This window comes from Empidonax traillii, unplaced genomic scaffold (assembly GCF_003031625.1).
Source record: "Empidonax traillii isolate 1590-97213 ecotype Southwest subspecies unplaced genomic scaffold, ASM303162v1 scaffold17:size2698205, whole genome shotgun sequence".
In the NCBI taxonomy this organism is placed as follows: Eukaryota; Metazoa; Chordata; class Aves; order Passeriformes; family Tyrannidae; genus Empidonax; species Empidonax traillii.
In genome coordinates, this window is record NW_020955210.1 from 815,658 (window position 1) to 838,681 (window position 23,024).

Genomic DNA, 23,024 nt, shown 5'->3' on the forward strand with positions numbered 1-23,024 from the left:
GATGCTCAACATTTACAGAAAAATCTGGATTGAGTTGAACTTGCATGAACCACGCCAAATTTGTAATTACAAGACCTGGCAAGGAATATATCTCTTTCCTGCTTATTTTGTATTTGCCATTGTTAACAGCGAGTGATTGCCTCTGTTATTCTCATGCCAGTATCAAATCTATGGAAAATTCGGGGAGATGAGGAGCTTGATCTGAGAGAAATTGAAAATGTAAGGCTCAAATTAAAGCACCCTTCAAGTAAAGTGTAGGTTTTTAACTATCAAAATGGAGGAAGCAGTGAGTGGCAGATAATATTTTTCCTTCATTTAATTTGACAGTTTAGAATATCACCTATTGTTTTGTGAGGGAAATTGGTACATTTTGATTAAAACTTGAATTATATACCACGCAACACAGTCTTAGATATGTCTTTTCCTTTTATTGCAAACTGGTTCTGTGAAGAATTACTGCTCTTACTCCTTCTTTTTCTGTATCTTCACATGATTCCTGTGTTCACACCTTTTCTACAAATATCATTCTAGTCGTTACAGTGCATATACCTTTACAAAAAATATTGTCACAATTTATAGACTGAGTTTGCTTTCTTCCTCTTTGTTTGTCTGTGGCATGTTATTCTCATAAAGCTAATAGTATTTTTCCTTCCTGTGCTATAAGAGTGTTGTTGACAGAAAGGACATAGGATTTAGCATCCAGCATTCACAGTTCTTGTAAGGGGATTTTTTGAGTCACAATAGCATAACTTTCCAGGGGAGCGAAACCATCTTGTGATCTTAGGAATCACTGAATCCCATTCTACAGCTTTACTCCTTTACCCAGTACAGGATATCACCTTGTTGGGGTGGTAGGTTACTGGTATGGAGCAGCTCACTGCTTCAACAGCCAGCTGCAGCTCACCTGCAGGAGCACGGCTCCCGCTTCCCTTTCCTGCCATCAGATTTACAGCCTCCTCCCCATGTCACACTTGGGCACTCCAGCTCAGCAAGCCTTGGCACATTAACACCACTGAGCCTGATGGCAGTGTTGAGCTCTTTGATTTCTTATTTCAGGCTCTCTGCAGACTCAGACAGACATCCCTGTGCCAGTTACACTCAGTTTTGCCCCTTAAATATGTAGTAAAGGTAGAAGTAGTTCCTATGGTCTGACTTGTTGTGTGTCGCAGGCTGTAGGACTCTCCTAAATTTATTTGTGTTTGATCTAGATTACTGGCTTTGGAACAATATTCAGTCTTTGTTTAAAAATTCACATTGCCAGAAAATGCACTTCAAAGACCGTTTCTACCAAAACCAGATTTTGCATCACGTTTCCATTGTATCTCCAGCCTTAACTTTCATCTACTTGCTTTAATTTGTCTGCCGAACTGAATAACCCATTAACAAAGTTGTATTCCCTCGTAAGTACTTACAAACTCATCAAATTACCTTTTAACCTTTTCTTTCATTAACCAAGTAGATTGAGTTCCTGCAGTGTTACTAACAGATGCTTCCTCTTGTTCTTTAATCTTTCTCAGTGCTGTCTTGATCCCTTTCAGTTATCAATGTCCTTTCCAGGACATGAAATTCCAGTTGTGATTACATCAATGTTCAGTGCAAAAGCAGGATCAGCTCCACATCTTTTTAAGAGATCTGGGGCTCCTTTTTTGGCCACAGAACTGAACTGAGGATGCATGTTTGTTCCTAAGATTTATGTTTCTGCTTAGATGAGATCTCATATTCATAAGGGATATTGCTTCTCCAAATCGAGTCCCCAGAGATGCCCTACTTCCTTTGTTTCTAGACATATGACCACCAGCTGGTCTTAATACTGTGGATTTTATTTATGTCCATCTTGCCATGTGGTAAAATTTGGCTAAGCATTGAACGTTTGGTCTTAGATTTTCCATTTTATGTGTCTTTCTGTTGATCTGTGTATATGTGACAAAAAGTGGGAAATTTTTGATGTGCAGTAATATCATACATCACCGATGCATCATAAACTGCTGTAAATCCTTCTGCATAAGCCATCCATCATCTTAATTATATACTTCTCGCCCAGTATTTGTCTTATCTACAGTTCTCATCAACGATGACTTTATCCTTCCTTCCGCATCTCAGGCAGAAAAAAAGTTAGCTGGTGCAGGACTGGATCCCCATTGAACCTCACTAAAAGCACACATCTTTACAGTGACTTTCTGGTATGTAACTAGCTTGCCAGTTTTAATCTGTTTAATGTGTGCAGCGTTGATTCATAGCATTCCTAATCAATGTTTTTTGCAAAATATGGTACTGAACTGCGAAAGATGTCTTGTAGAAGCCCAAATATAGTGACACCATTAGCTCTATCACCCACTTTGTAATCTCATCAGACAAAGATATCATGTTATTCTGGTGGATCTGTTTGCCAAAGAACCCCACTGAGTAGTAATAATTATACTGTCTCCCTTTTATTTCTCATTAATTGGTTCCTGTATCAGCCATTCCTTTATTTTGCCTGGGATTGATGGCAGTCAGTCTGATGATCTTGTAATTACCCAAGTTGTATCAGATGTATCATTTATTCCTCCTAATTTTGTTTTTATTTTTAATACTGGTGTTACCTTACTTTTTCTCATCTTCTTGAACTTCCCCAGTATTGCAAGAGTTATTGAAAAAAATCAACATTAATGGCCTGGAGGGGTTTACATGGAGCTCCTTTTAGACTCCCATATATTAATTTTGAGACTTAGCACTATAAATATGTCTGAAATCAGTAGCTCTTATTTGACATCTTTGATGCACTGTTGGAGTGAAAATTTCTTCATGATTTTCTTATGAAGTAATCATATCATCTGATCCCTGGCCAAAGATACATCAGTTATTTATTGAGCACTTCTGCCTTTTCTGGATTATTTTTGGCAATTTTATAATTTCCAGTCCCACTGTCGGAATTCCTTTTGCTCCCTTTATGTTCAAAATATCTTTCTGACTGGTGCTAACCCTATTTAGCATCAATTTTCACTCTTTTGCTTGACTTACTAGTTTTCTTGTGTTAGAAGTCCTAGCTTGTAATCTCTATTCAAATCTACATAATCACCAATTTTCTTTCTTCTGTTTTTATTTTTATTTTCCAATTGTGACTTTTCTAACAAGCAAGGATTGTTTTGTAGCTGATATGGTCTTGAATGTTTCACTGTGGTCATTCACCCACTGATTTGGACTCAGGAGGACCAGGAACTTCCTTAAAAATAATCCCTATTAAGAAATTAAAAAAATAAATTAAATAAAAGCCAAGAGTCCTGTAAACAGTAAGCTTCCAAGGGATGTCACCTGTCAGAGATGACCCGGTTGTTTATCAGAGACTGTTCAGACAAGACTGTCCTATCTTATGGATGAGAAAACAGTTTAGTGTTCTGACAAAAGCTGTTCTGGTACCTTGCCATCATGGCCAGAGGGCTGCCCTGGGTCACTGTAGCTGCTAATGCAGATTTCATGTGTGCCTCCAACTATCTGGTTGGGTTTAGGGAGACTTTGTTTGACTTCTGGTTTGACTTTTGCCCACGTATTGCTGCTACATGTACTTTAAAGAAAAAGTAATCTAAAACCTGGGAGTATGAGCTTAGTAATAATACCATCATGACAACGCAAAAATAATGTCATTTTAATTTTGAATTGTAAAGTCAGTACATTAAAAGCAGATGTGTTATTTTGTCATGATGATGAAACTACCACAATTCAACAGCACCGCCGAGTGTGAGAAAGCTACAGTAGGGATTGGTTTGATCTAACGCCTTTAAATAATGGATCATCTTTTGAGTGTGATTTTCTTCTGCTTGAAAAAAAAATAACTGTTTGGAAACTTCTGAGAAATGTGAAATGCCTCTGAACAATTATGATCATAAGAAAAATACAGAACAGGTATCCAAGCAAATGCCAGAAAATCTTTGCAATAAATTTTGTGATTGTGTCAGTTCTTATATCTGGAGAAATTTCAGCTGATTTTACAATCAAGTCTATCAAGTCTTCTGTGAAACAAACAAACAAGATTTGGGGAATTGCACTGTGCAGTTGAGATTTTGCTTCCTGAGAACAATGTTTTATTGGTTCCATTTGAACACACTGAATTTTGCAAACAATCATAGGTTTGGCAAGTTCTTATATGCCCAGAAACAGATGTACAGTTAATTTAAAAGATATGCATGGTTTATATGCTTGTAGACAAATACTGTGGGGATGGGTAATAGGAAAATCAGATTTGTGGATATCTTGAATGTCTTTCCTCTTCCTCATTGAAATATACTCTTCTGCACTAATTTCTCATTATATTTATTTGATTAATCGTACTTTGATCCAGGTGTAAAAATGGTGAGTTTTTTGCCCACATGTTGGTTGTGAATGAGTGCTCTCACATTACCGGGTGGTCACAAAATTGTTAGGGAGCTCATGCAAAGTGCTGGCAGATGACAGCTTAATCACCTCAATTGCTTCAAACAGACATGTGCAACAAATGAGAATGAAAGGATCAAGTCTATATAAACAACAAAAGTGCTGTCTCACATCCAGATCTTTCAAGATTCAAAGGATGGACATCCTGTGGAGCAAATCTGTGCTTTGCCAGGTGCATTTTGCAGAGTAAAGGCCAAAAGCTTAACCAACATGTTTTCCTGTTCAGCTATTGCTTGAAGCTTTTGAAAATCTGAGCAGAGTGAACACCTGATCTGCTTTCTTCTCTGTAGACCATCCTTCCAGCTATCAGCAGAGCCCTGTAACTGTACATGTAGCACAGGTTGGCAGCATGCTACCTTTGCCTTCCAGCATACAGCTTGTCCTTTCATCCAACCACATCAGTGCTTCCCAAAATTTGGTTCCCATTCAAGTATTACAGCTCTCCTGAGACTCTTTGTCTTTTCCTGCTCCGGGGGGAGGTTAACATAATCCTTAAAGCATTTCAGTCTATTCCTTGTCTCATGGGAGAGAGTAGAAAGAAAGACATTTCCCCAAATGCAATTATGATGATTACAAAGTGGGTAACTTCTTATTTTTTTAAAAAACCTCTCACCAGGCAACAATTAACAAGTGAGGTCACAGATAGCACAGTAGTACCACACCACAATTTGCTCGGTGGCCTCTGTTTGCATAAATAATATCATGCTAATTTTAATAAAGTAATATATGCTGTTAGCAAATAAGAACTTAATGCTGAAACACAAACAAAGGAGAGAAGCGCAAATGTACTCCAATCAGGCAGAACCCATTTTCAGTCATGTTTGTTGAAGATGTATTTTAATTTACTTTACCAGGAACTTAGTGCCTAACAGAAAGTTTTGTGAGTGGATTAAGAGGAGAACTAAAATATGAAATAAATAATTAGTTTCAACAGCATAAGGGCTTCAGAAGGAATGTTTCAATGCTGGACATTGTGATCCATATTCTTGTTACACTTGTCATGTCCAAAACAAACCTGCCTTCACTGTTGCAGCTGTCATGCTCTTCTACTCCAAACTGCATCAGTGTGTAATGAAAAAAAAAACCCTCAGAATAATGGATAAACATTCCTTTCCTGATTTCATAATTATTGAATTAATGGCTGAACATGCAGTTTATTTGGTGGAACACATCCAGTTAGCAGGAGTGAAAAGCCATCGGCTAAGACAAGCTCAAACTGCATAAGGCCAGTGCACAGCAAAGGCCATTTAGACACGTTTTTAGGCATGTTTCAAGACATTTCCACGTGCCCCTGGTTTGTGAGACCAACACAGTCGGTGTGACACTACCTTAAGTGTATGATACTTTTCTAAATCTTGTGCCTGTCATTTGAAATGTGCCTGCTAGGCTATAAAGGAAGAATGATCTCTAGCAGACAACTGCTGTGGACATCTGTGGTATCCCGCCCTTGTGACAGAGAAGGATTCCCTGTCACCAGTGTGAGGTTTGTTCTTCAGTTTCTTTGACTGTGTGCAGTTATGTAGTCTATGATCTTTATGCTTTAAGATGACAGGGAGAGAGGAGGATCTCCTGGAGGGTTCTCAGTTGTGATGAACATTTATCTTTGGTGAATTACTCTGCAGCTGCCTTCTGTTTTTCTTTGATCATTAGGAGAGCCTGGACCTATGCTTAAACTAAGAGCCTACTTTTTGAATAGCCAAAGCTAGCAGAGGCAAATCCCACTCTTTATTAGCCTGAAATTAATCAATCTATCACCCCTGTCTCCAAGTTTGGACCTGCTTTTAAAGAGGGCTGCAACTTTGGCACTTAAGGTTTCCTGTGCTGTGTGCCATGACAAGTAATAAAGCATTCAACACACACAAAATCGTGAAACCATAAAGGAAAAAGTTAAGTCTCAGCTGTGTCAGTGTTGCAGGACAGGAAGAAAAAGTGATTCTGATTGTGCATAGACTGTGAGTCTCTTAGAAGAGAAAATATTTTTTGTGTGTGTATAATATCCACATTTTAAGCAGAAGGATGTTTTTCAGCTCCAGTGCCTTGGATGTAGATGAATTCACTTCTGTATGTGTATCAGTAGGTGGTAATAGTCTGTGAATCAACACACATAGCAAGCTTTTTCAGAAGCCTTTGCAGATGTCTTTCTTACATCTGCCTCTGATTTACTCCCTGCAGGTAAGAAGCGTGACAGTTTTCCATGCAAGTGCGATTGGATTCTTCAGTCCTTGGCACAATCCCATCGACCTCTGATATCTCTCACGTTCCAGGCAAGTCTTTCTTGTTTCAGTTTCAGGCAGAGCCACTCAGCAAAATGTTCCAGTGTAGCCTGTCTGGATTTCTCTCACTTTTCCTCCTATTTCCCTCTTTAACAGGATTGAAATCAAGACACACATTGAAGCAGATAATGGTTAATTCTAGTAATTCTGGTTGTGTTTAAGTAATGACAACTTTTTCAAGTTCCTCACCTTATGCACATGAAAAATAACTTTCAGTTTGGAGAATTTGTTTATTTCAGTTATAAATGCTTGCTTCATTTGCTTTAAACCACAACCTTTGTGTAAGCTGCTCCTTACTGACTTTGGTCTCAGCAGTAGTTGTTTTGCCAGAGGTAGCAATTTGATCTCTGTCCTACTAATCTGTCTTTGTTTTTCTGTTGTCCTGAGGGAGTGGGAAAGGAAAAAAGGTGTAGAAAACAAGTGTCATTACAGCTGCAAATACTGGGTTTGGTTTGGCTTTGTTGCTTGTTTGAGTATCACTGTGCTCCTGTCAAAACTGTGCACTGCACCATGTGTCCTCAGGACAATTGCTCGTGCCCCTCTGACCTTCTTGTAGCATTTCAGATGTCCCTTTGGCTATGTTTTCTAGAAAAGGAAAACAACAACTTTCATGGTAAGATTCTACCAGTTTTATTTTTCTGATGTCCAGTCATATATTGCTGTGATTGTGAGTCAAATGCTCGCAGGGCCTTTGCTGTGAAGCTTTGAACAACACTGCTTTAAATAGCAAAGAATTTATTTGTATTATGTCTTGAGTGTGCAGCTCACAGCCATGTAGTTTTACAGGAGCCATTTGTGCACCACCAGAAGTAGTTCAAGTCAAGAACTGCCTTTCATTTCCCTGCTGGAGGGCAGGAGGTATCACACAGATGGGTCTGGCTCAGTGTGGTAGCTTGGTGCCTGTGGTGTCGCATCACCATGGCATGTCAAGGCACTCACTGCCTCAGTGTGTGAATCAGTCATAGAACGGTTTGTGTTGGAAGGGACTTCAAAGATCATCTGGTTCCACCCCACTGCCATGAATAGGAACATCTTTAAATAGCCCAAGTTGCTCAGAGCCCCATCCAACCTGGCCTTGAACACTTTCAGGAACGGGAGATCTACCACTTCTCTGGACAACCTGTGTCAGTGCCTCACCACCCTCATAGTGAAGAATTTCTTCCTAATATCTAATCTAAATCTACCCTCTTTCACTTCAAAACCTTTACTCCCTTGTCCTATCACCCACCTCCCTGCCACTGATGTTGGACTGTCCTGGTGCTGTGGGCGAAGGTGACATACAGGCACAGGTAGTCACCTCTGTGGTGCCTGTACACTTTTCCTATTCTGACAGTCCTAGAAATAAGCTTTTAGATCTCTTTCAGGGCAGGATAGATGAGCCTTTGGTTTGCTCCAATAGTTTTTTTCTATTCTCTTATATTTTCATGCTGTTTGTCCTTAGCCAGAGCCCTACTTTTTGGTGGTGTACTACAAACCTGCTTAAGGCTCTCAAGGATGCCTCTTGAAAACAGTACTGCTGCTGAACAGGCAGGAATGGGGGTCACTTGAGGATCAGAGGGTGCTCTGTTCAACTCTTACCAGTAGGCACAGGTGGAAGCAAACAGAAGTACTGAAAGGGACACATAAAAGTTTGGAAATGTGGAGAGTGGTGTGATGTATCAAAGCACAATGAGAAGCTTTTCAGAAAGTATTGCTAAGCAGACTGAAATCAGCAATATTGTAAAGTTTGTGAGAGTCTGATTTTGTGAGATTAACAGCTCCATTTCCTGTTCAGATAAATTCATATGGCTACTGAATAATTATGCACTGCTTATCTGACTGAACTTCCAGTCCTAAGATACAGCATTTTTGGAAGGTTTGCTCAGTTATGGAAACCTTTAGTGAGACATTTTAACTACAGTAGCATAGGCAACATCAGCTGATAAAAGCTGCTATTTCCATGTCTCTAGTACTACATGAATCTTTTCTTCTTGGGGCTCCAGTTTTTAGCACTTTCTCTGTATTAGGAGATTGATCTTGTTCTTCTGTTTAAAACAAGGGCTAGTTTAGGATCACTGATGCACACAACCTTACTTGGTTGCAGTGAAAAATGACATTATGCATATTTGTAATAACAAAGAACAGCTTTAATTCCATGCCTACCACAGAAAGCGTGGTATAAATAACGCTCTGCCTAAAGTTAATCACGCTAAATTTTGTCTTAATTAAGGCAAATATCGTGCCCTTCTTTAATTCAATTGAATACATTACCATTAATAAATTACTTAAATTTTCTTTCACATTTATGCAGTTTGTAGAACAATATTATCTTCTAATATGTTGACACCTTGGAAGTCTTTCAATTCTTAGTATAGTCTGGAATTTGTAGGCTAAAATGCTGTCTATTGAATCTTTAAATGTCATGACACTAAAATGTAGGCAAAATGTAACTGTCATGTTCCTTTTCACTTTTTTACCATCAATTCTGTATCTGGCACTGATACCTGCTCAGAGCTTTGAAACACTCTTTTCTCTTTGTATGTAGTTAAATACTCTTCTAGGTTTTGATTCTTTAGCTAGAGTGTAACTAGGACTTGCACATCTGCAAGCCCATAATACCTGGCAAAGGGAAAAAGTGGATATCTAAATGCTGCTAGACCTGAGCTATGCCTGAGTCTTTCTCCTCTCTCCCAGGCTGCATTCTTTAACTCCATTTGTTTCCTGCTGACTTTCTTCATCACCACTGCTGAGTGATGAAGATCTTCATCACACTGCTGAGTGATCATTGCCACCTTTCTGGTTCACTTTTACAGCCCATCCTAAAGCTGCTTGCGGAAAATGCAGCTCTGCCACTCGCCAGAATACAAATGTCTGCCTCCTTTGTGCAAGGACAGCAACACTGGGCAAGCATCCACATGGAGGAATCACCAACAGGTGAAATGAAAGTGCAGGAGATCTTGACTCTGGAAATCAGTTGTAAAACCCCCATAAAGATAACTGAGACCAAGGGGCACTTGGTCTCACTGGTACACCAGAGCCTATATATCTGTAATTTTAGGTATAGGGTTTGTTTCATCGATTAAAAAATGCCAGTATTTTTTGCATTGAGATTATACTGATGATTATGTTATGCATCCAAATTATGTTTTATCCACGTTATTAATAGTGGTATAATTATTATTTGTTAATGTTTAATGATTAATATTAACATAAGTAGCATATAATACCATATAAGGGTATGAATTGGATGACTCTGTATGGATCTAAGTATTTGAAAACAGAAGAGAGGAATTATTTGTAAAAACTTACAGAATGGCTCCAAACATAAAAATTTCCAGACTCAAGAAACCTCCAAGATCTATGCTTCATCCTAAATGATGAAATGGGGCATAGACACAAAGTGCCTTAATACTGTTATAAAAATAGGCACTGTGGAAAGCAGGGTAATCAAAATTTTGGGTTCAGTGTTTTGGGCTTTCCAAATTAAATGTTGGAACTGTACAGAAAGAAGTGTTCTCCTGGAGGTGCAGTGAGAGTGTTAAGTCTTGACATGTCATTAACCTTTGGGTCACTCAGAGTGGGGATGTGAGTCCAAACTTGGCCCAAGCTGGGAGATGCTACTTCATCCAAAGGTAAGACACAACAGATGAGTTGATGGGGTCATGGTGCTCCAGGGAAGAAAATCTCTTCCCAAACCCTGTCAAGCAGTTCATAGTTGCAGGAGCTGCTGTCTCATAAAGGAGGCAAATTTTATTCCTACTCTTGCCTAAGAGAGAGGGCTTCCCTCACTCATGCTGTCACACAAACTGACTGTTAGTTTGGACCACACTTTATTTTTGGGGGGACTTGCTGCTCCAGACCCAGCATTTTGTAGAGGGACTTAGCCAGTACTATTCCTTCATCGTTTGCTTGGAGGGAGCAGCGTACTGCTTGCACCTCATCACTAGGAATAGAGGAGGGATCTGTCCAGGGTTTCCCCAGATGCTGACACCCAAATGCCCAGGTGGTGCTCTGTGCCGAGACATGTCAGCATGACATGCTGCTGTGTCAAGGAGTACACACATATCTGGGGTAGGGGGAACGTCATTGCCTCCTTATAGCCCAAGTAAGTATGTAGATGCCAGACCCCATGTTTATCTTGCTCATCTTGCTAGTCTCTTGGCTTATTCCTCTTTGGAATGCCTTGAAGATTGATACTGTAAAAACAGCGGTGCTAGCGGGAGAGCAGCAACCTCAGTTATAAGTAGTGAAAGAGTTTAACAACAAGAAAGTCACGCCCAGTCCTGTGAGCTGGTGGGAGATGGTTGTGCCAGAATCGTTCTGAAGCTGGTGACAGCTGTCCTTGTGGTACACCTTCCCAGATGCTTCACTCTCCAGTGCTGTCACCACTTGTTCCCTACACCCCATAAAAACTGATAAACTGGATGTACGCAAGCTTTGGAATAGGCAGCTTATTGGATTCAGCACAGCCAAGGGAAAGTGATGGAGCCAGTTGCTCTTTAGGGCACTTGCAGTGTCTTAGGTATCAGGCTGTCACATGAGCTGCATCTCTTGAGCCGACACGAGGCCAGTGTGAACACCGAATGTGCAGGATGTGCTGGTGGGAGGACAGAGAGCGTGGGGATGCAAGAGGCCACTTTGCATGATGCGATGTCACCCCCTGCACAGATGTGCTGAAATTAGGAGCTAGAGCTGCTGGCTGTGGCATGGAAGATTATTCACACACATTAGAATTCTTCACTCAGTATGTGATATAAGCCAGGCTGTAATCTTGCTGTAAGGTCTGTGGCCAGTGCACTATGGAGTCATGAAAATTTCAAAATATCTCTTGACGTTAAGAGTTCTGGAATTTTCTTCGCTTCCATGGCTTGAAATGGACATAGTCCCATGAGCTTAGCTGCGCACCACAAGAGCCATTTATTTGCTACTTTGTTTATTTATTTCCTTAGATAATGTTGAGATTCTGTTTCTGGAGTGATGAAAACTATTTCTGGCTTTGCTCTTGCAAACTGAATATTGTTTTTCAGAGTCTGCTGGATTATTATTAAGCCAATAACTGCATACAATAATAACTATAGAAATTAATAACAGTAGCATATGAATGATATCATTTTAGAATGTGTCTTAAAGTTTTCTGTCAGTATGTCTAATTTTCTTACTTGGGTGATTGCTATTTTGCCTTCAAATTAAAGTAAAAATAAGATACGATGAGAGTCATGATTTGTCATTCCAACTGGAATTAGTCATTGGTCATCAAGATGCTAATGAAACTATCTGTTTCTAAAGAATTAACCTTAATTTACTAATATGTAAGGATAGTTCCCAACTCTACCAAATTCTTTGACAAATTCTGAAACTTTATTTGAGTTGGATTCATCTTACCTGACTTCAGGCACTCTGGTAGTCAGGTGTCTAGCTTAGCCCAGTCACCTAGGCTGGTCCTGTCATCAGCAAAGGATATGTTGTCAGAAGATGACCACTGTCCTTATCTCAGACCTCTGTTGTATGAGGGATCAGGTCACAGCCAGGGTGCCCATCTCTCTCCACTGACTCAGGTTTGGACAACTTTAGGGAGACATGTAAGTCTGACACCTTAGCTGGATCAGTCTCTGTAGTCCCATGTTGCTGGGAGAAGCTGCTGCGTCCCAGACTCAGCAGTGGCTTCCTTGGGTCAGGACAGCTATTGGAAAGGCTATTGGGTTCCCATGGTGTTGGTGAGTTGTTTTCTCTAAAGTGGCTCAGGCACAAAAATGACACAGAACAAAGTAATTTTAGCACAGACACTCAGAAGGTAGCCCTGAGCAGGGGGCAGAGTGGGCATGGAGGGAAGGTACAATTTGTGGCTCTGCTGCCAGTCTCCTGGAGAGTTAAGCCTCAATATTCGTTGTGAATGTCCCATCCCTGGAAGTGCTCAAGACCAGTTTGGATGGGTCTCTGAACAACCAGGTCTAGTGGAAGTTATCACTGTACGTGGCAGAGAGGTTGAAATTAGGTGATCTTTAAGGTCTCTTCCAACACAAACCATTCCACGAATCTTTGATTTACCCATTTTGTGGAAATGATATCTGAGCCTTTGGCACTGATTCGGTATTTTTGGTTGCCCCAAACCGGCTTGCCTTCATGGCTTTATGTCTGGCAGCACTACTGATACGAAGCTCAAGCTTGGAGCACCTCTGGTGCCACAGGAGCGGGCCCAATTCGTTCCCCAGAGTTCCCCTTCCCCCGCCGCCTTCGGGCACCGGGCAGCACGGCGGCTCCACAGGTACAGGCAGCCGGGCTCCCACGGTCGGACCGGGACACGCAGGGCCGGATGCAGCACCCGCTGGCAGACCGCGGGTGGGACCCGCCGGGGCGGCGGGGGCGGTGCGGGGGCCGCGGCGGGGGCCAAGGTAGCGCCCCCCCACTCGGTGCCGCCCGGCCCCGCCCGGCCGCGGCCGCGGTGCCCCTCCCGGGGCAGGGACAGGCGGAGCGGGGCGTGGGGGACCGGAGCTGGCGAGGCGTGATCGCCCGAGGCCCCTCCTGCCTGCCGGGGAAGCCTTAAAACAGCCCGGCGAGGCGCGGAGCCCCGCACTCGGGAGCCCCGACGCACGGGCAGACGCCTCGCCGAGCCGGGAGCCGCTCCGCTGCAACCACCGCCGTGAGTGCCGCGACGGGGCGGGCACGGGAATGGGAATGGGGACGGAAGCGGGGGACGTGGGGCGGCCAGGACCGGTCCGGGGCTGCGCTGGTTTGGCCGCGCTGCTCCCGCCGTCGGGGTAGGTGCTGACGGCGGCTCTCCTCCATCCCGCCCCGCCGTTCAGATGCAGGGCACCGTGAGGCTGTGGGTGTCGGTGCTGACTTTCGCCCTGTCGCTGCTGGTCTGCCTGGGGACGCTGGCAGAGGCGTACCCCTCCAAACCGGACAGCCCCGGTGAGGATGCCCCCGCAGAGGACATGGCCAGATACTACTCGGCGCTGAGGCACTACATCAACCTCATCACCAGGCAGAGGTAGGCAGAGCGGGACGGCAAACATCCCCCCCTTCCCGCTCCTCGGGTAGATTTTGACTTGTCGAGGCTCAGGGGAGAAAGGTGGGGTGCCCCCTCACACTGGGTGTCTTTCCTTGCTTTCCCCACACACCCACACGGAGAAAGACGTGGTGCACAGATTCCCTTTAGAGAGCAACACCCATGAACCCCTGAGTTGTCTCTGGGTCCAGAGCTGAATTTCCACTATTCAAGTTATCAGAAGGGGGAGGGGTGTCAACGCTGCCTCTGCTATCGCAGCCCTTCCTAGCTCAGACAGGCTGGCAGTCAGAAGCAGGAACCACAGGGCATGCATGGGGAGAGCCCCCTAAAAGGGAAAGAAAACATAACTAACCTGGGAACTGGGGAGAGGAAGAAAGGGCAGTAGGAGCAGTTTTCCACTTCTGTTGCTGCCACCCACTCAAGTGAAGATTTTCACGAGAAAAAGTACCCTCTGAAAAAATGTAGTAGTCCAGATGCTTTGTGGTTTGCCAGCTACATACTGTAGCTGTGGTCGCCAAAAAACCCACTAGTCCTAACAAAAACCTCTCTCAAGATCACAAATAAGAACTCAAGCCCAATCTGAAAGAGAAAAGAGTGTGAACCCAAGCCTGCCTGGCTCTAAACTGGTTTTCTGTGTTTCACTACGCTTGTTAAAGCAGAAGTAAAGGCTCAGTCTGAAAAAAAAACCCTGGCAAATTATTATTAAAAAATCATTGTTTTTGGGAGCATCTGTCCAGTTAGACTGTGATTGAGAGAAGTTTCCCTTGAGGTACAACAGCAATGTGTGACCCAGAAGAGTTTTGACATATTTATCTATTTGTTAATATCAAAACCACATGAGAGGTCTAAAATTAGGCATTCGTTTGTCCCTCTAGAACTCTGAGAATTAAATTAGAAGGGAGGCTGTTGTTTAACTGAGACCTTTCTCAGCAAGTCCATAACATTGTCTGCCAGTGCACTAATGGTATAAGACAGATGAAGATGCTGATAGAAATACAGTTCTTCAGTCCTGAACTTTTAAAGCAGTATTCACAGCTTGCACATGTGTATGGCATGGTTCTGGATGGCAGACTGTGCTCAGATAACTTTTTGTCTAGATAACTGCTAAAATAATCTGATCCTCAAGCTCTGTATCTGCCGCCCTTTTCTCTTGCATGTGGTGGGACCTCCAGGCTGGTCTCTCATCCCTTCTTTTCTTCTTTAATCTCCCATTTCCAAGGTGGCTCCTGTCGAAAGGCAGGTCATATTTAAACCAAAAAAACCCAAATCCAAACCCAACGAAATGAACCCTCCTTCCTCTATTCAAACACCATGTCTGGTGTGTGCCCTGTATGCTTGCTTTAATTTTGACTGTGTAGCTTTTTTCCCCCTATTTTCTGGCTTGTACCTATACAACTCAGAAATTGAGACTGATTTAATTCTTGTGTGTGGATTTAGGGTCTGAAATGAAGTGGAATAGTGATTGTTGCTGATGGATAAAATTTAAATTTTGTTCTTTGGATTTTACCCAGATTTTCTATCCACCCTCATATTTAAAGGAACGGAATTGACCTAGAAGTACAAGAAAGTTGGCAGAAAAAAGCACTACAATGGCAACTTAGTGATACACATTTAAAAGTTGACTACATAGGTTAACTGAAAAAACAAAAAGGTGTGCTGTTTCCACTGTGTGGTGAATTAACAGTTCAGAAATAAAGCAATTGCCACCTCCCTTTGGAAAGCTTAACTGAGCTTCTGGAGGTTCCCTTCTTTGGCAGTGACACAGTCATTTGCAAAATGAATCAATAACTTTTGAAGCACTTTGGACTGGTTGATTTGTCTGTTTCAGCAGATGTGCTCGAAGTTTTCTCTCTTTTTACAGCTTTTTGTCTCTGCTTTTCGTGCATAGTACTGTGACGGGGGGAGACAAGGTGTCCAGGGGCTCTCCTGCTCCTCCTGAGGGTGAATGAGCAAGTTATTGGCCTCTCACCAGATCCGATTCCTGTAGCCAGTGAGATGAAGCAGTAAGAGCACATTGGCGAAGGAGAAGATGAGGAGATTGATGCTTTTTTTCTCTTCAGGTTCATCTGTCCTGCCTTGTTTGATGTTTCTGTGATTATGAATAAGCTCCTGTCTCATCTTCCTGCCTTCTGCTTCTGGCTTGACCTAAGCATTTGAGTGCCATTCCCCTCCGAGCTACTGTGACCCACAGGGTCTTCACCCCAGCTCCCATGAAACTTCTTCCTTTGAGACCATCTTTCTCTTCTTGTCTTTAGACCCTGCCAGTCTTGCTGCTTTGCTCCCTCTCTCCTTTGAAATCCTTCTCCTTCAGATTCATCTTACTTAGCTTTAGACAACTTTATATCCCTTTGAGGTTAGCTAAAGGAAACAGGTACTTTTGTGGTGCAGGTCACCAGGCCTGTTTCAGGATTCTTGTTCCTTATGTGACAGGTCTTTATGACTTGAAAGAGAACCCAAGATGACCAGCACAAATGCAGACTCCTGCGCTTAGAGGTGTCTGTGTGTCTTTTGGGTTGGTTCCACCTCTGTCTCCCAAACTATCCTGTGGTCTTGCCTCATATCCCTCTACCACACTGTTCAGGAAGCTTTTTTCACAGCCCATTTTTACTTGAATCACTCCTCCTTCTGCTACTTGCTACTACCTGTACTCCCTCTTGCGAACAGGCCATCTTCTTTCCTTGTCCTTTGTAGCTCATTCATAAATCTGTGCTGTAGCAAAACAGTAAGGCCATTCCTGCTGGAAATGGCTCAAACTATAGACAGAGAGAGTATCTGGAAGTGTGTCTGACTTGGGCGGTCCTGATGCTCCCGCTTCATGTCAATGCCCTTTAATGGGGAAGGCAGCAGCTCTCAAGAGCTTTGGTTTCTTTGCAATTTTCTGAATCAGACCCACATGTTTCTGAGATCCCTCAGCTCCTGTTGCCAGCCTTGGACATTGGGATATGACTCTCAAGACCCAAGTTTTCATAGGAAGCTTTGAGATTTTACTGAGTCTGCAATTTACTGTCTCTAATCAGAATAAGTGTGTTTACTCCTCAAACCCTTTTGACCTCAGCTAGAGCTGTGAGTTATCAGCATTCCCCAAAATAGGCCTTGATGTCTCAAACTGAACATAAAAACTAACCAGGTATTTTCATCTGGCTTTGAGCCTCGTCCTTTTAAAAAAGCCATGGTATTTGATAAAAGTATTTCCCAAATAGAAGATAAAGGCCTGGCTTTCTGTGTTCTAGCTATTTCAAGTCTGGGCAGGGCAGACAAGGAGACAAAGCATGAAGCAGAAAAGATCTCTCAAGGCATTTGCATCAGAAAGAAGAGACTGACTTTGAGAAGAGAGGACTTTTGCCTCTATTTAGTATGTCTGTAGCATGGTTGTTTCCCAGGTGCAAAATTCCAGGGTAGACAGGAGACTCAGGCATCCTCCTGACACAGAAAGAATGGCTATTCTTTGCCCAGCCCAGCTGATTGCAGTCAGTGAACACCTTGTGTGCAGCTTTGCTGTGTGAGGACAAGGTGGATCCATGCAGCACAGGTAGCAGCACTAGTCTAGCCAAGACGCTAAAGGGACTCAAATAAAAGATATCTCCCTAACACAGTCATCTTCATTATTTGAGTGAATCTCTGCACTCCAGGTGGTTGCTTGCTATTTCTTATTCAGATAAAACTTTCTGAGAGATTCGTGGGGGTTTTGTCCAAGTGTGAGCTATTAGAGCAAGTTGTTGATCTGTTAAATCAATTTCTTTAACATAATGGAAAATTAGATTCCTTCTTAGTTGAACTCCAGGTCACATCCATATTAATCAGAGTAGGGAACTAGAAAGAAAGAAATCCCTTTGTGGTACTGGAGTGCAAGGTATTTAATTCAGCATCATGCCTGATTGCACTATTGTAATAGCATTTCACTGTGTCTGGCTGGTTCTTTCCAACCTGCTTAGATTAAGAAATCTACCTTAACTTTCTGAAACTGCTGGTTTGTCTTTCTGGAGCACAGGTGATGCATTAAAATGATTAGGGTGATGCAAAAATACAAAGAGTTGAATATAATGATTGCAAAGTGGGATGTATTTCCACTTTTCAAGAAGTATGTAATAAACAGTTAAAACTGCTAGCTTTTTAAATGTAGTTTGGGAAGGTTTGGGGGATTTTTTCTGCCGAATGTAGATCACTGGAATGACTGTGGTCACTGGATAATAATCACTGGATATAAGTCTTTAATTACACCTTCAATTCCTCTCGAGTCAGAATTTCACTCAAACGACGTTAACAAAGCTGTTCATGTACTTTGTGATTCAGAATAATTGCATACGCAAGTTGCAAAGTGTGATCTTAATTCTTTCCAACTGAGGGTTTGCTCATAGTTACCACTCTTGGGCTAATGAATCCTTACAGTGACGAAATGTCTGTCAAGCAGGCTGATCATTGTTGCTTCTGTTTTCTCAGGAAAAGAGATCAAATTCCTTCCCAAGAAACAGAAGTTGCAATACTTTTAACTTTTGAGTAATGTACAGTATCCAGGATTAGGGGAAAAAAAAAAAGGCAAATAGAAGGTTGGCTGCTGTGTAAGTCTAGGACAAAGGTGGCCCATGATATCCCATTTAACTGAAGAACTCTGAGTAAGTTTTTGTTCCCATAGTCACATTGTTCAAGATGATTACCCTGGGATAGCTCAGTTTTGACAACCTAATGTGCTTATGTGTTGGGCAGCCCCAGATGTTATCTTAAAAAAATCTCATCTGATTCCTTGGCTAGTATGTCATACTGAGGCTTCTCTTCTATTAACCTAATGGATAAATTCCACTCCTCATTTGAATAATTTCTGATGAAGGATAGAGTATCATTCAAACCAATGAGAAAATTAAAGAGATGGTGGAAATGGATTTGTAAGCAAGAATGACATGCTTGGAGGTCACATCATGCACAGCTTCTTCCTTCTTCCTCCATGCTCATATCACTGTGTAAAGTCCTAGAGTATCCAGGAACAGCCATCAAAGTGAGAAATATTCAGAGTTTCTCAATACCACAATGTAAAATGATTATGGAAAAAATGTAGAAAAATATGGGGCTGGGGTGGAAGAGGTACCGAAGAATGAATGTTTTCCCCACATGGTTAAGTTAAATAAAAATATTTGCTGAAAAGTGGTATTTATATCTGCTCTGTTACTTTTTCTGGGGAAAAAAAAAAAAAAAAGACTAATGGTTCTGCGCTTAGTCTTCATTTATAAAAACTGTCATATACAAAATACAACTTTTTAAAATTTTTCCCTAGATATGGAAAGAGATCGAGCCCAGATACACTGATCTCAGACCTCTTGTTGAGGGAAAGCACAGAAAACATTCCTCGATCCAGGTATGTATGAAGAGGTTTTGTGGTGACTTTCACTTCTCATTTAGATTTAATGGTTTCATTTGTTATCAGTAAATACGTTTCACAGAGAAAAAACATATGCCACTAACAACTGGCTAGACATGTCCTTAAAAAACATTTTCAATTCCTTTTTTTTTTTTTTTTTTTTAAATAGCATCATTTATGAATGCAAGAAATGCCTTACCAAATATGATATAGTCCATACTCCTTGTTTCCTGATTTTGGGAGCAGGCCATACCTGTTACTTGGAGGAAGGGAAGCATCCCCAAGGCACTTGCCCCATTCTGGACCTTATTACACAGAATTGTATGCTGACTTTTGATGATTCCTTACATAGTAGAGCCCCAAGGATGACATATTTCTTCTCATTTGATACTCACATAGGTGGTAAATATGTTCATACATTAACTCATACACAGACGCATGGCTATGACTTGTCTTTAAAGTACAGTATTTCACATTGGTTTTGTATCTAATATTTTACAAAGGGGAAAAAAAGGCTTTTATATTTCCTCTTGCACTTGGTTTAGAGTAACAATGGTGTTTCAAACAACACAGGGATTTCAAAGGTACATAAGGCATTTATCTAGATAGCTAATGACACCTTAGCTATAATGTAAGATATTGTAGTAGTGACTGCAATTTACACAGCTGAAAAGTAAGTATGTTGAAAAGGGGGAGTTTTGGCTCATGAAGAAAAATATTGCTTTTAATTTTACTCACAATCAAACATAGATGAGCTCAGTTTAAGTCTTTACTGATAGTCTTAAGTTTGTGGGTAATACTTCTAATGCAGAAATAAATATTTTATGCAGTTGTCATGTCAGGAGTCTACAAGCAAGTGCTCTGCACTCTCATCAGCTCTGCAAAGGCTCAGTTAGACTAGTTAAGTCCTTAAGCATAATAGTCCGTAGCACTGAATTTATGGCATGATCATGACACTGAAAGGTAACCAGAATTTCTACTGTCATCAAGGGATGTTGTCAATGAGACTTCTGGTTCTGCAATAGGGAAACCACTAACTGATGTTTTGATGACTAACTGCAGCTGTGGGGATGCAGTTTTCTCTGCAGATGCTTATCTAAAAAACTGCATGGAGTGCAGTGAAATGTATTAGACTATTTTGTGTTTGGTAATGACAAGGCAGAGCCCTCACATAATGGGAAATTTCCACTGCCATGAATTTGAGGCAACACACAGGGTAGTACAAAGTCTAATATTCTCTGTAATTTTCACCTCTTCATAACAAAATTTCATGATTATTATTATTGTTTCAATAATGCTATTTATAACACACCAGGGAGCAAAAATTCATCAGCAAAATAACCAACTTGTCTGCATTTAAGATCAAGAATTGATGAGAAGCAGATTTTTGTTTTGTACCCCCTGTAACAGCATTTTAAACTGAGTATGATATTTGTCACTCATCAGTGACAGTTATGGGAGTACTGGGAACAATGATTTCTAGTTTCCCATGGATATATTTTCTAGGATAAAAACCCTGTATGGATTCTGAACTCCACTCCAGCTTTTTCCTCCATGTGAGGACATAATTAAATCTTCTTGCTATCCAGTCCTGTGTTTTATGTCACATCGGGAGCTTAATATCCCTGAAATCTGAAACCCTGACTTGATTGAAATTGTCCAGAGGGTGTGAAAGCTGGCAGGAGGAAGTCAGGGGAACTGCACAGGAGTGGACACACAGCAGATATACTCAGGTACAGCACGGCTGCCTAAGCCTTCCTCATGGAGGAAGCCGTGCTGAATGAATGAAAGGCAGGCTGCTATTATTCTGAGCTTAAGTTAAGGAAATGTTTTAGAATTAGTTACACACGAAGCAAGTTAAGGAGCAGATGTAAATTGCACTCAGTGAATCAGTGACATAGAGAGATACTTCATGAGTTCTTGGGAACTTTGTAACTGAATATTGGGATATTAATAAATTACTTCACTGCCTTCAGCTTGACTGGTCTGGTTTGGCATTTTGCTTTTACTGACTAAAATATGCCCCAAAATATTTTGTAGACTAGGTATGTGCCTGAGTATATGAAGAAATTTTAGAGAGATTCTTACAGAAACTAGCTACAAAACAGGAAGATAAAGATTAGAGAGAAAAAACAAAACAAAACAAAACAAACAAACAAACAAAAAAAAAACAAACCAAACAAACAAAAAAAAGAAGTGCCTTGACCTGAGTACAGGTAAGTAAGGTACAGGTTTTTATGACAGAAACATGTGGCATATTTCTGATCTTGTCTGTCTTGTGGAGTGATAAGAAAATGTTTAATACCCAATAACAGGATGTGTTTCTCCTAATACTGCTTCTTGGAAGTTAGATGCCTAGTGTGAAGTACTTGTCTAGACTGCCTTTGAAGTCAGTCAGTGGGATGTATATTTCCAGAATGAGTTTTCGATGTGTTTAATGTGTTTTTCTTTTTGTTAATGTATATTCTATAATATGTATTACAGGTTTGAAGACCCTTCAATGTGGTGATGGGATTTTCAGCACACCTTCAAAACTTTTCCTAGTTTTCAATTCATACTCCATGCCTATGAAGCAAATCATAGCATCATCCCCAATGCATGCAGCCATTGTACTGAATTCTGTAGAGTTTTTCCTTCATCATATTTGTATATATCTTTATTTAAATAAATTATTTGTGCATTCCAAAATATAACATACGTAATGAAAAGAACCAACCATGTCATTGGTATAACAATGCGTTGTTTTAAACTATTAAAACTGAATTATAACCTCCCTGTAGACTGAAGTAGTGTGGACAACAATAGTGTCGCAGTTATTACAGTAATTACTCTGCAAAGTAAGATAAAGACATCATTTACTGTGGCCTTAAGACTCATCTTGGATGCTTGATTTATGCAAAACTGTTAAAAATAATTTATCACAGACTGCATAACTTAGGAAAATAGTGTTCTGAGAGGCAATTTTTCAGAGTGACTGTACCAAAAACTTACTTAGTCCTTACACTGACAAATGTAGTAAAGTTAATAGCATTTTCAAAATACAAAGGAATAAGTCACTGCTTAATTCTGCTAACTCCTCAAAATTGATTTGAAGCTTGGCTGTAAGCCTGAATTAGTACTTTTAAATGAAACAGATGTAACATCTTTGTTTTGGCAATATGCAAAGTAGCAGAAAATAGTATCTAAAGTAACTCATAAACCAAGACATAACTACAACTGTTTATGCCAGAAAAGAGACATCCAACATTTCATAAGGACTTGTGAGGTAGCACACTGATAAATCCCAACCCATTGCGTATTTGCACTCTGAGCCTCCTCTCTCATGTGGAGCCTCTCTCATGATTTCTGTTCTACCATGAGAAGATACACAGAACAAGAGCAAGGCAAACTATCTCCATGTTTTCATTTTCTTATTTTTTAATTTTATAAATTCATTCACTAGCCAAATGAGGGACTTAGACACACACTAAGATTTTGCTCAAAGTAATACGATAAAATGGCAGCACACTACCCTTGTTCTTAAGTGGTTTTAGCTCACAGATTCATATCTTGCAGGATGGTCAGGACCCACACTGTGGATGACACAAGTGCTGGTCTTTGGTTCCTGACACACAACTTCTTTTCTTTAGGCACTGTGACTAAACACTGTATAAAGTAGCACATAAGAAATTTCTAAATTGGAAAAGAATCAGCATGAAGGTTTAATATATTTACATCCCCTTGCCGCTTTTCAAATGTTTCCACATGGCTGTTGTCCCCAGGAGAGATGCGTCAATGCAATTAAGTTGCAGGTTTCTATATATGTGTTTGCAAAGCGTTACCAGCTTACTAGGACTGGCCAGCTTTTGTGGTCACGCTGTCTTCAGTGAAGCATAACATAGTTTTCCTTTTCATAAAACACACGGGTGTCATTGGAACCGGCAAATTTAGCTTTCAGCAGCAATGCTTTGACTTAACAGACTTGATGGCGATGGGTTCCACGCTGCTACACGTGAAATTTAAAAGCAGTCTA

At 41.1% G+C, this 23,024-nt stretch overlaps 1 protein-coding gene across 1 annotated transcript; it reads left to right on the forward strand.

Annotated features, from left to right (window-relative positions):
* The first annotated feature begins 13,177 nt into the window (after window positions 1-13,177).
* Window positions 13,178-21,788, forward strand: NPY (neuropeptide Y). Its single transcript, XM_027895957.1, has 4 exons — window positions 13,178-13,296; window positions 13,460-13,647; window positions 18,929-19,009; window positions 21,497-21,788. Exons 2-4 carry the CDS (start codon window positions 13,460-13,462, stop codon window positions 21,519-21,521), a joined length of 294 nt encoding a protein of 97 aa, XP_027751758.1. The 5' UTR covers window positions 13,178-13,296; the 3' UTR covers window positions 21,522-21,788.
* Window positions 21,789-23,024: the final 1,236 nt, after the last annotated feature.

Bases quoted from the DNA above. Each gene is read 5' to 3' on its own strand.
- NPY (XM_027895957.1), top strand. From the start codon at position 13,460: ATGCAGGGCACCGTGAGGCTGTGGGTGTCGGTGCTGACTTTCGCCCTG. The intron at 13,648-18,928 runs GTAGGCAGAGCG...ATTTTTCCCTAG, and splicing joins AACCTCATCACCAGGCAGAG to ATATGGAAAGAGATCGAGCC. The intron at 19,010-21,496 runs GTATGTATGAAG...TATGTATTACAG, and splicing joins GAAAACATTCCTCGATCCAG to GTTTGAAGACCCTTCAATGT.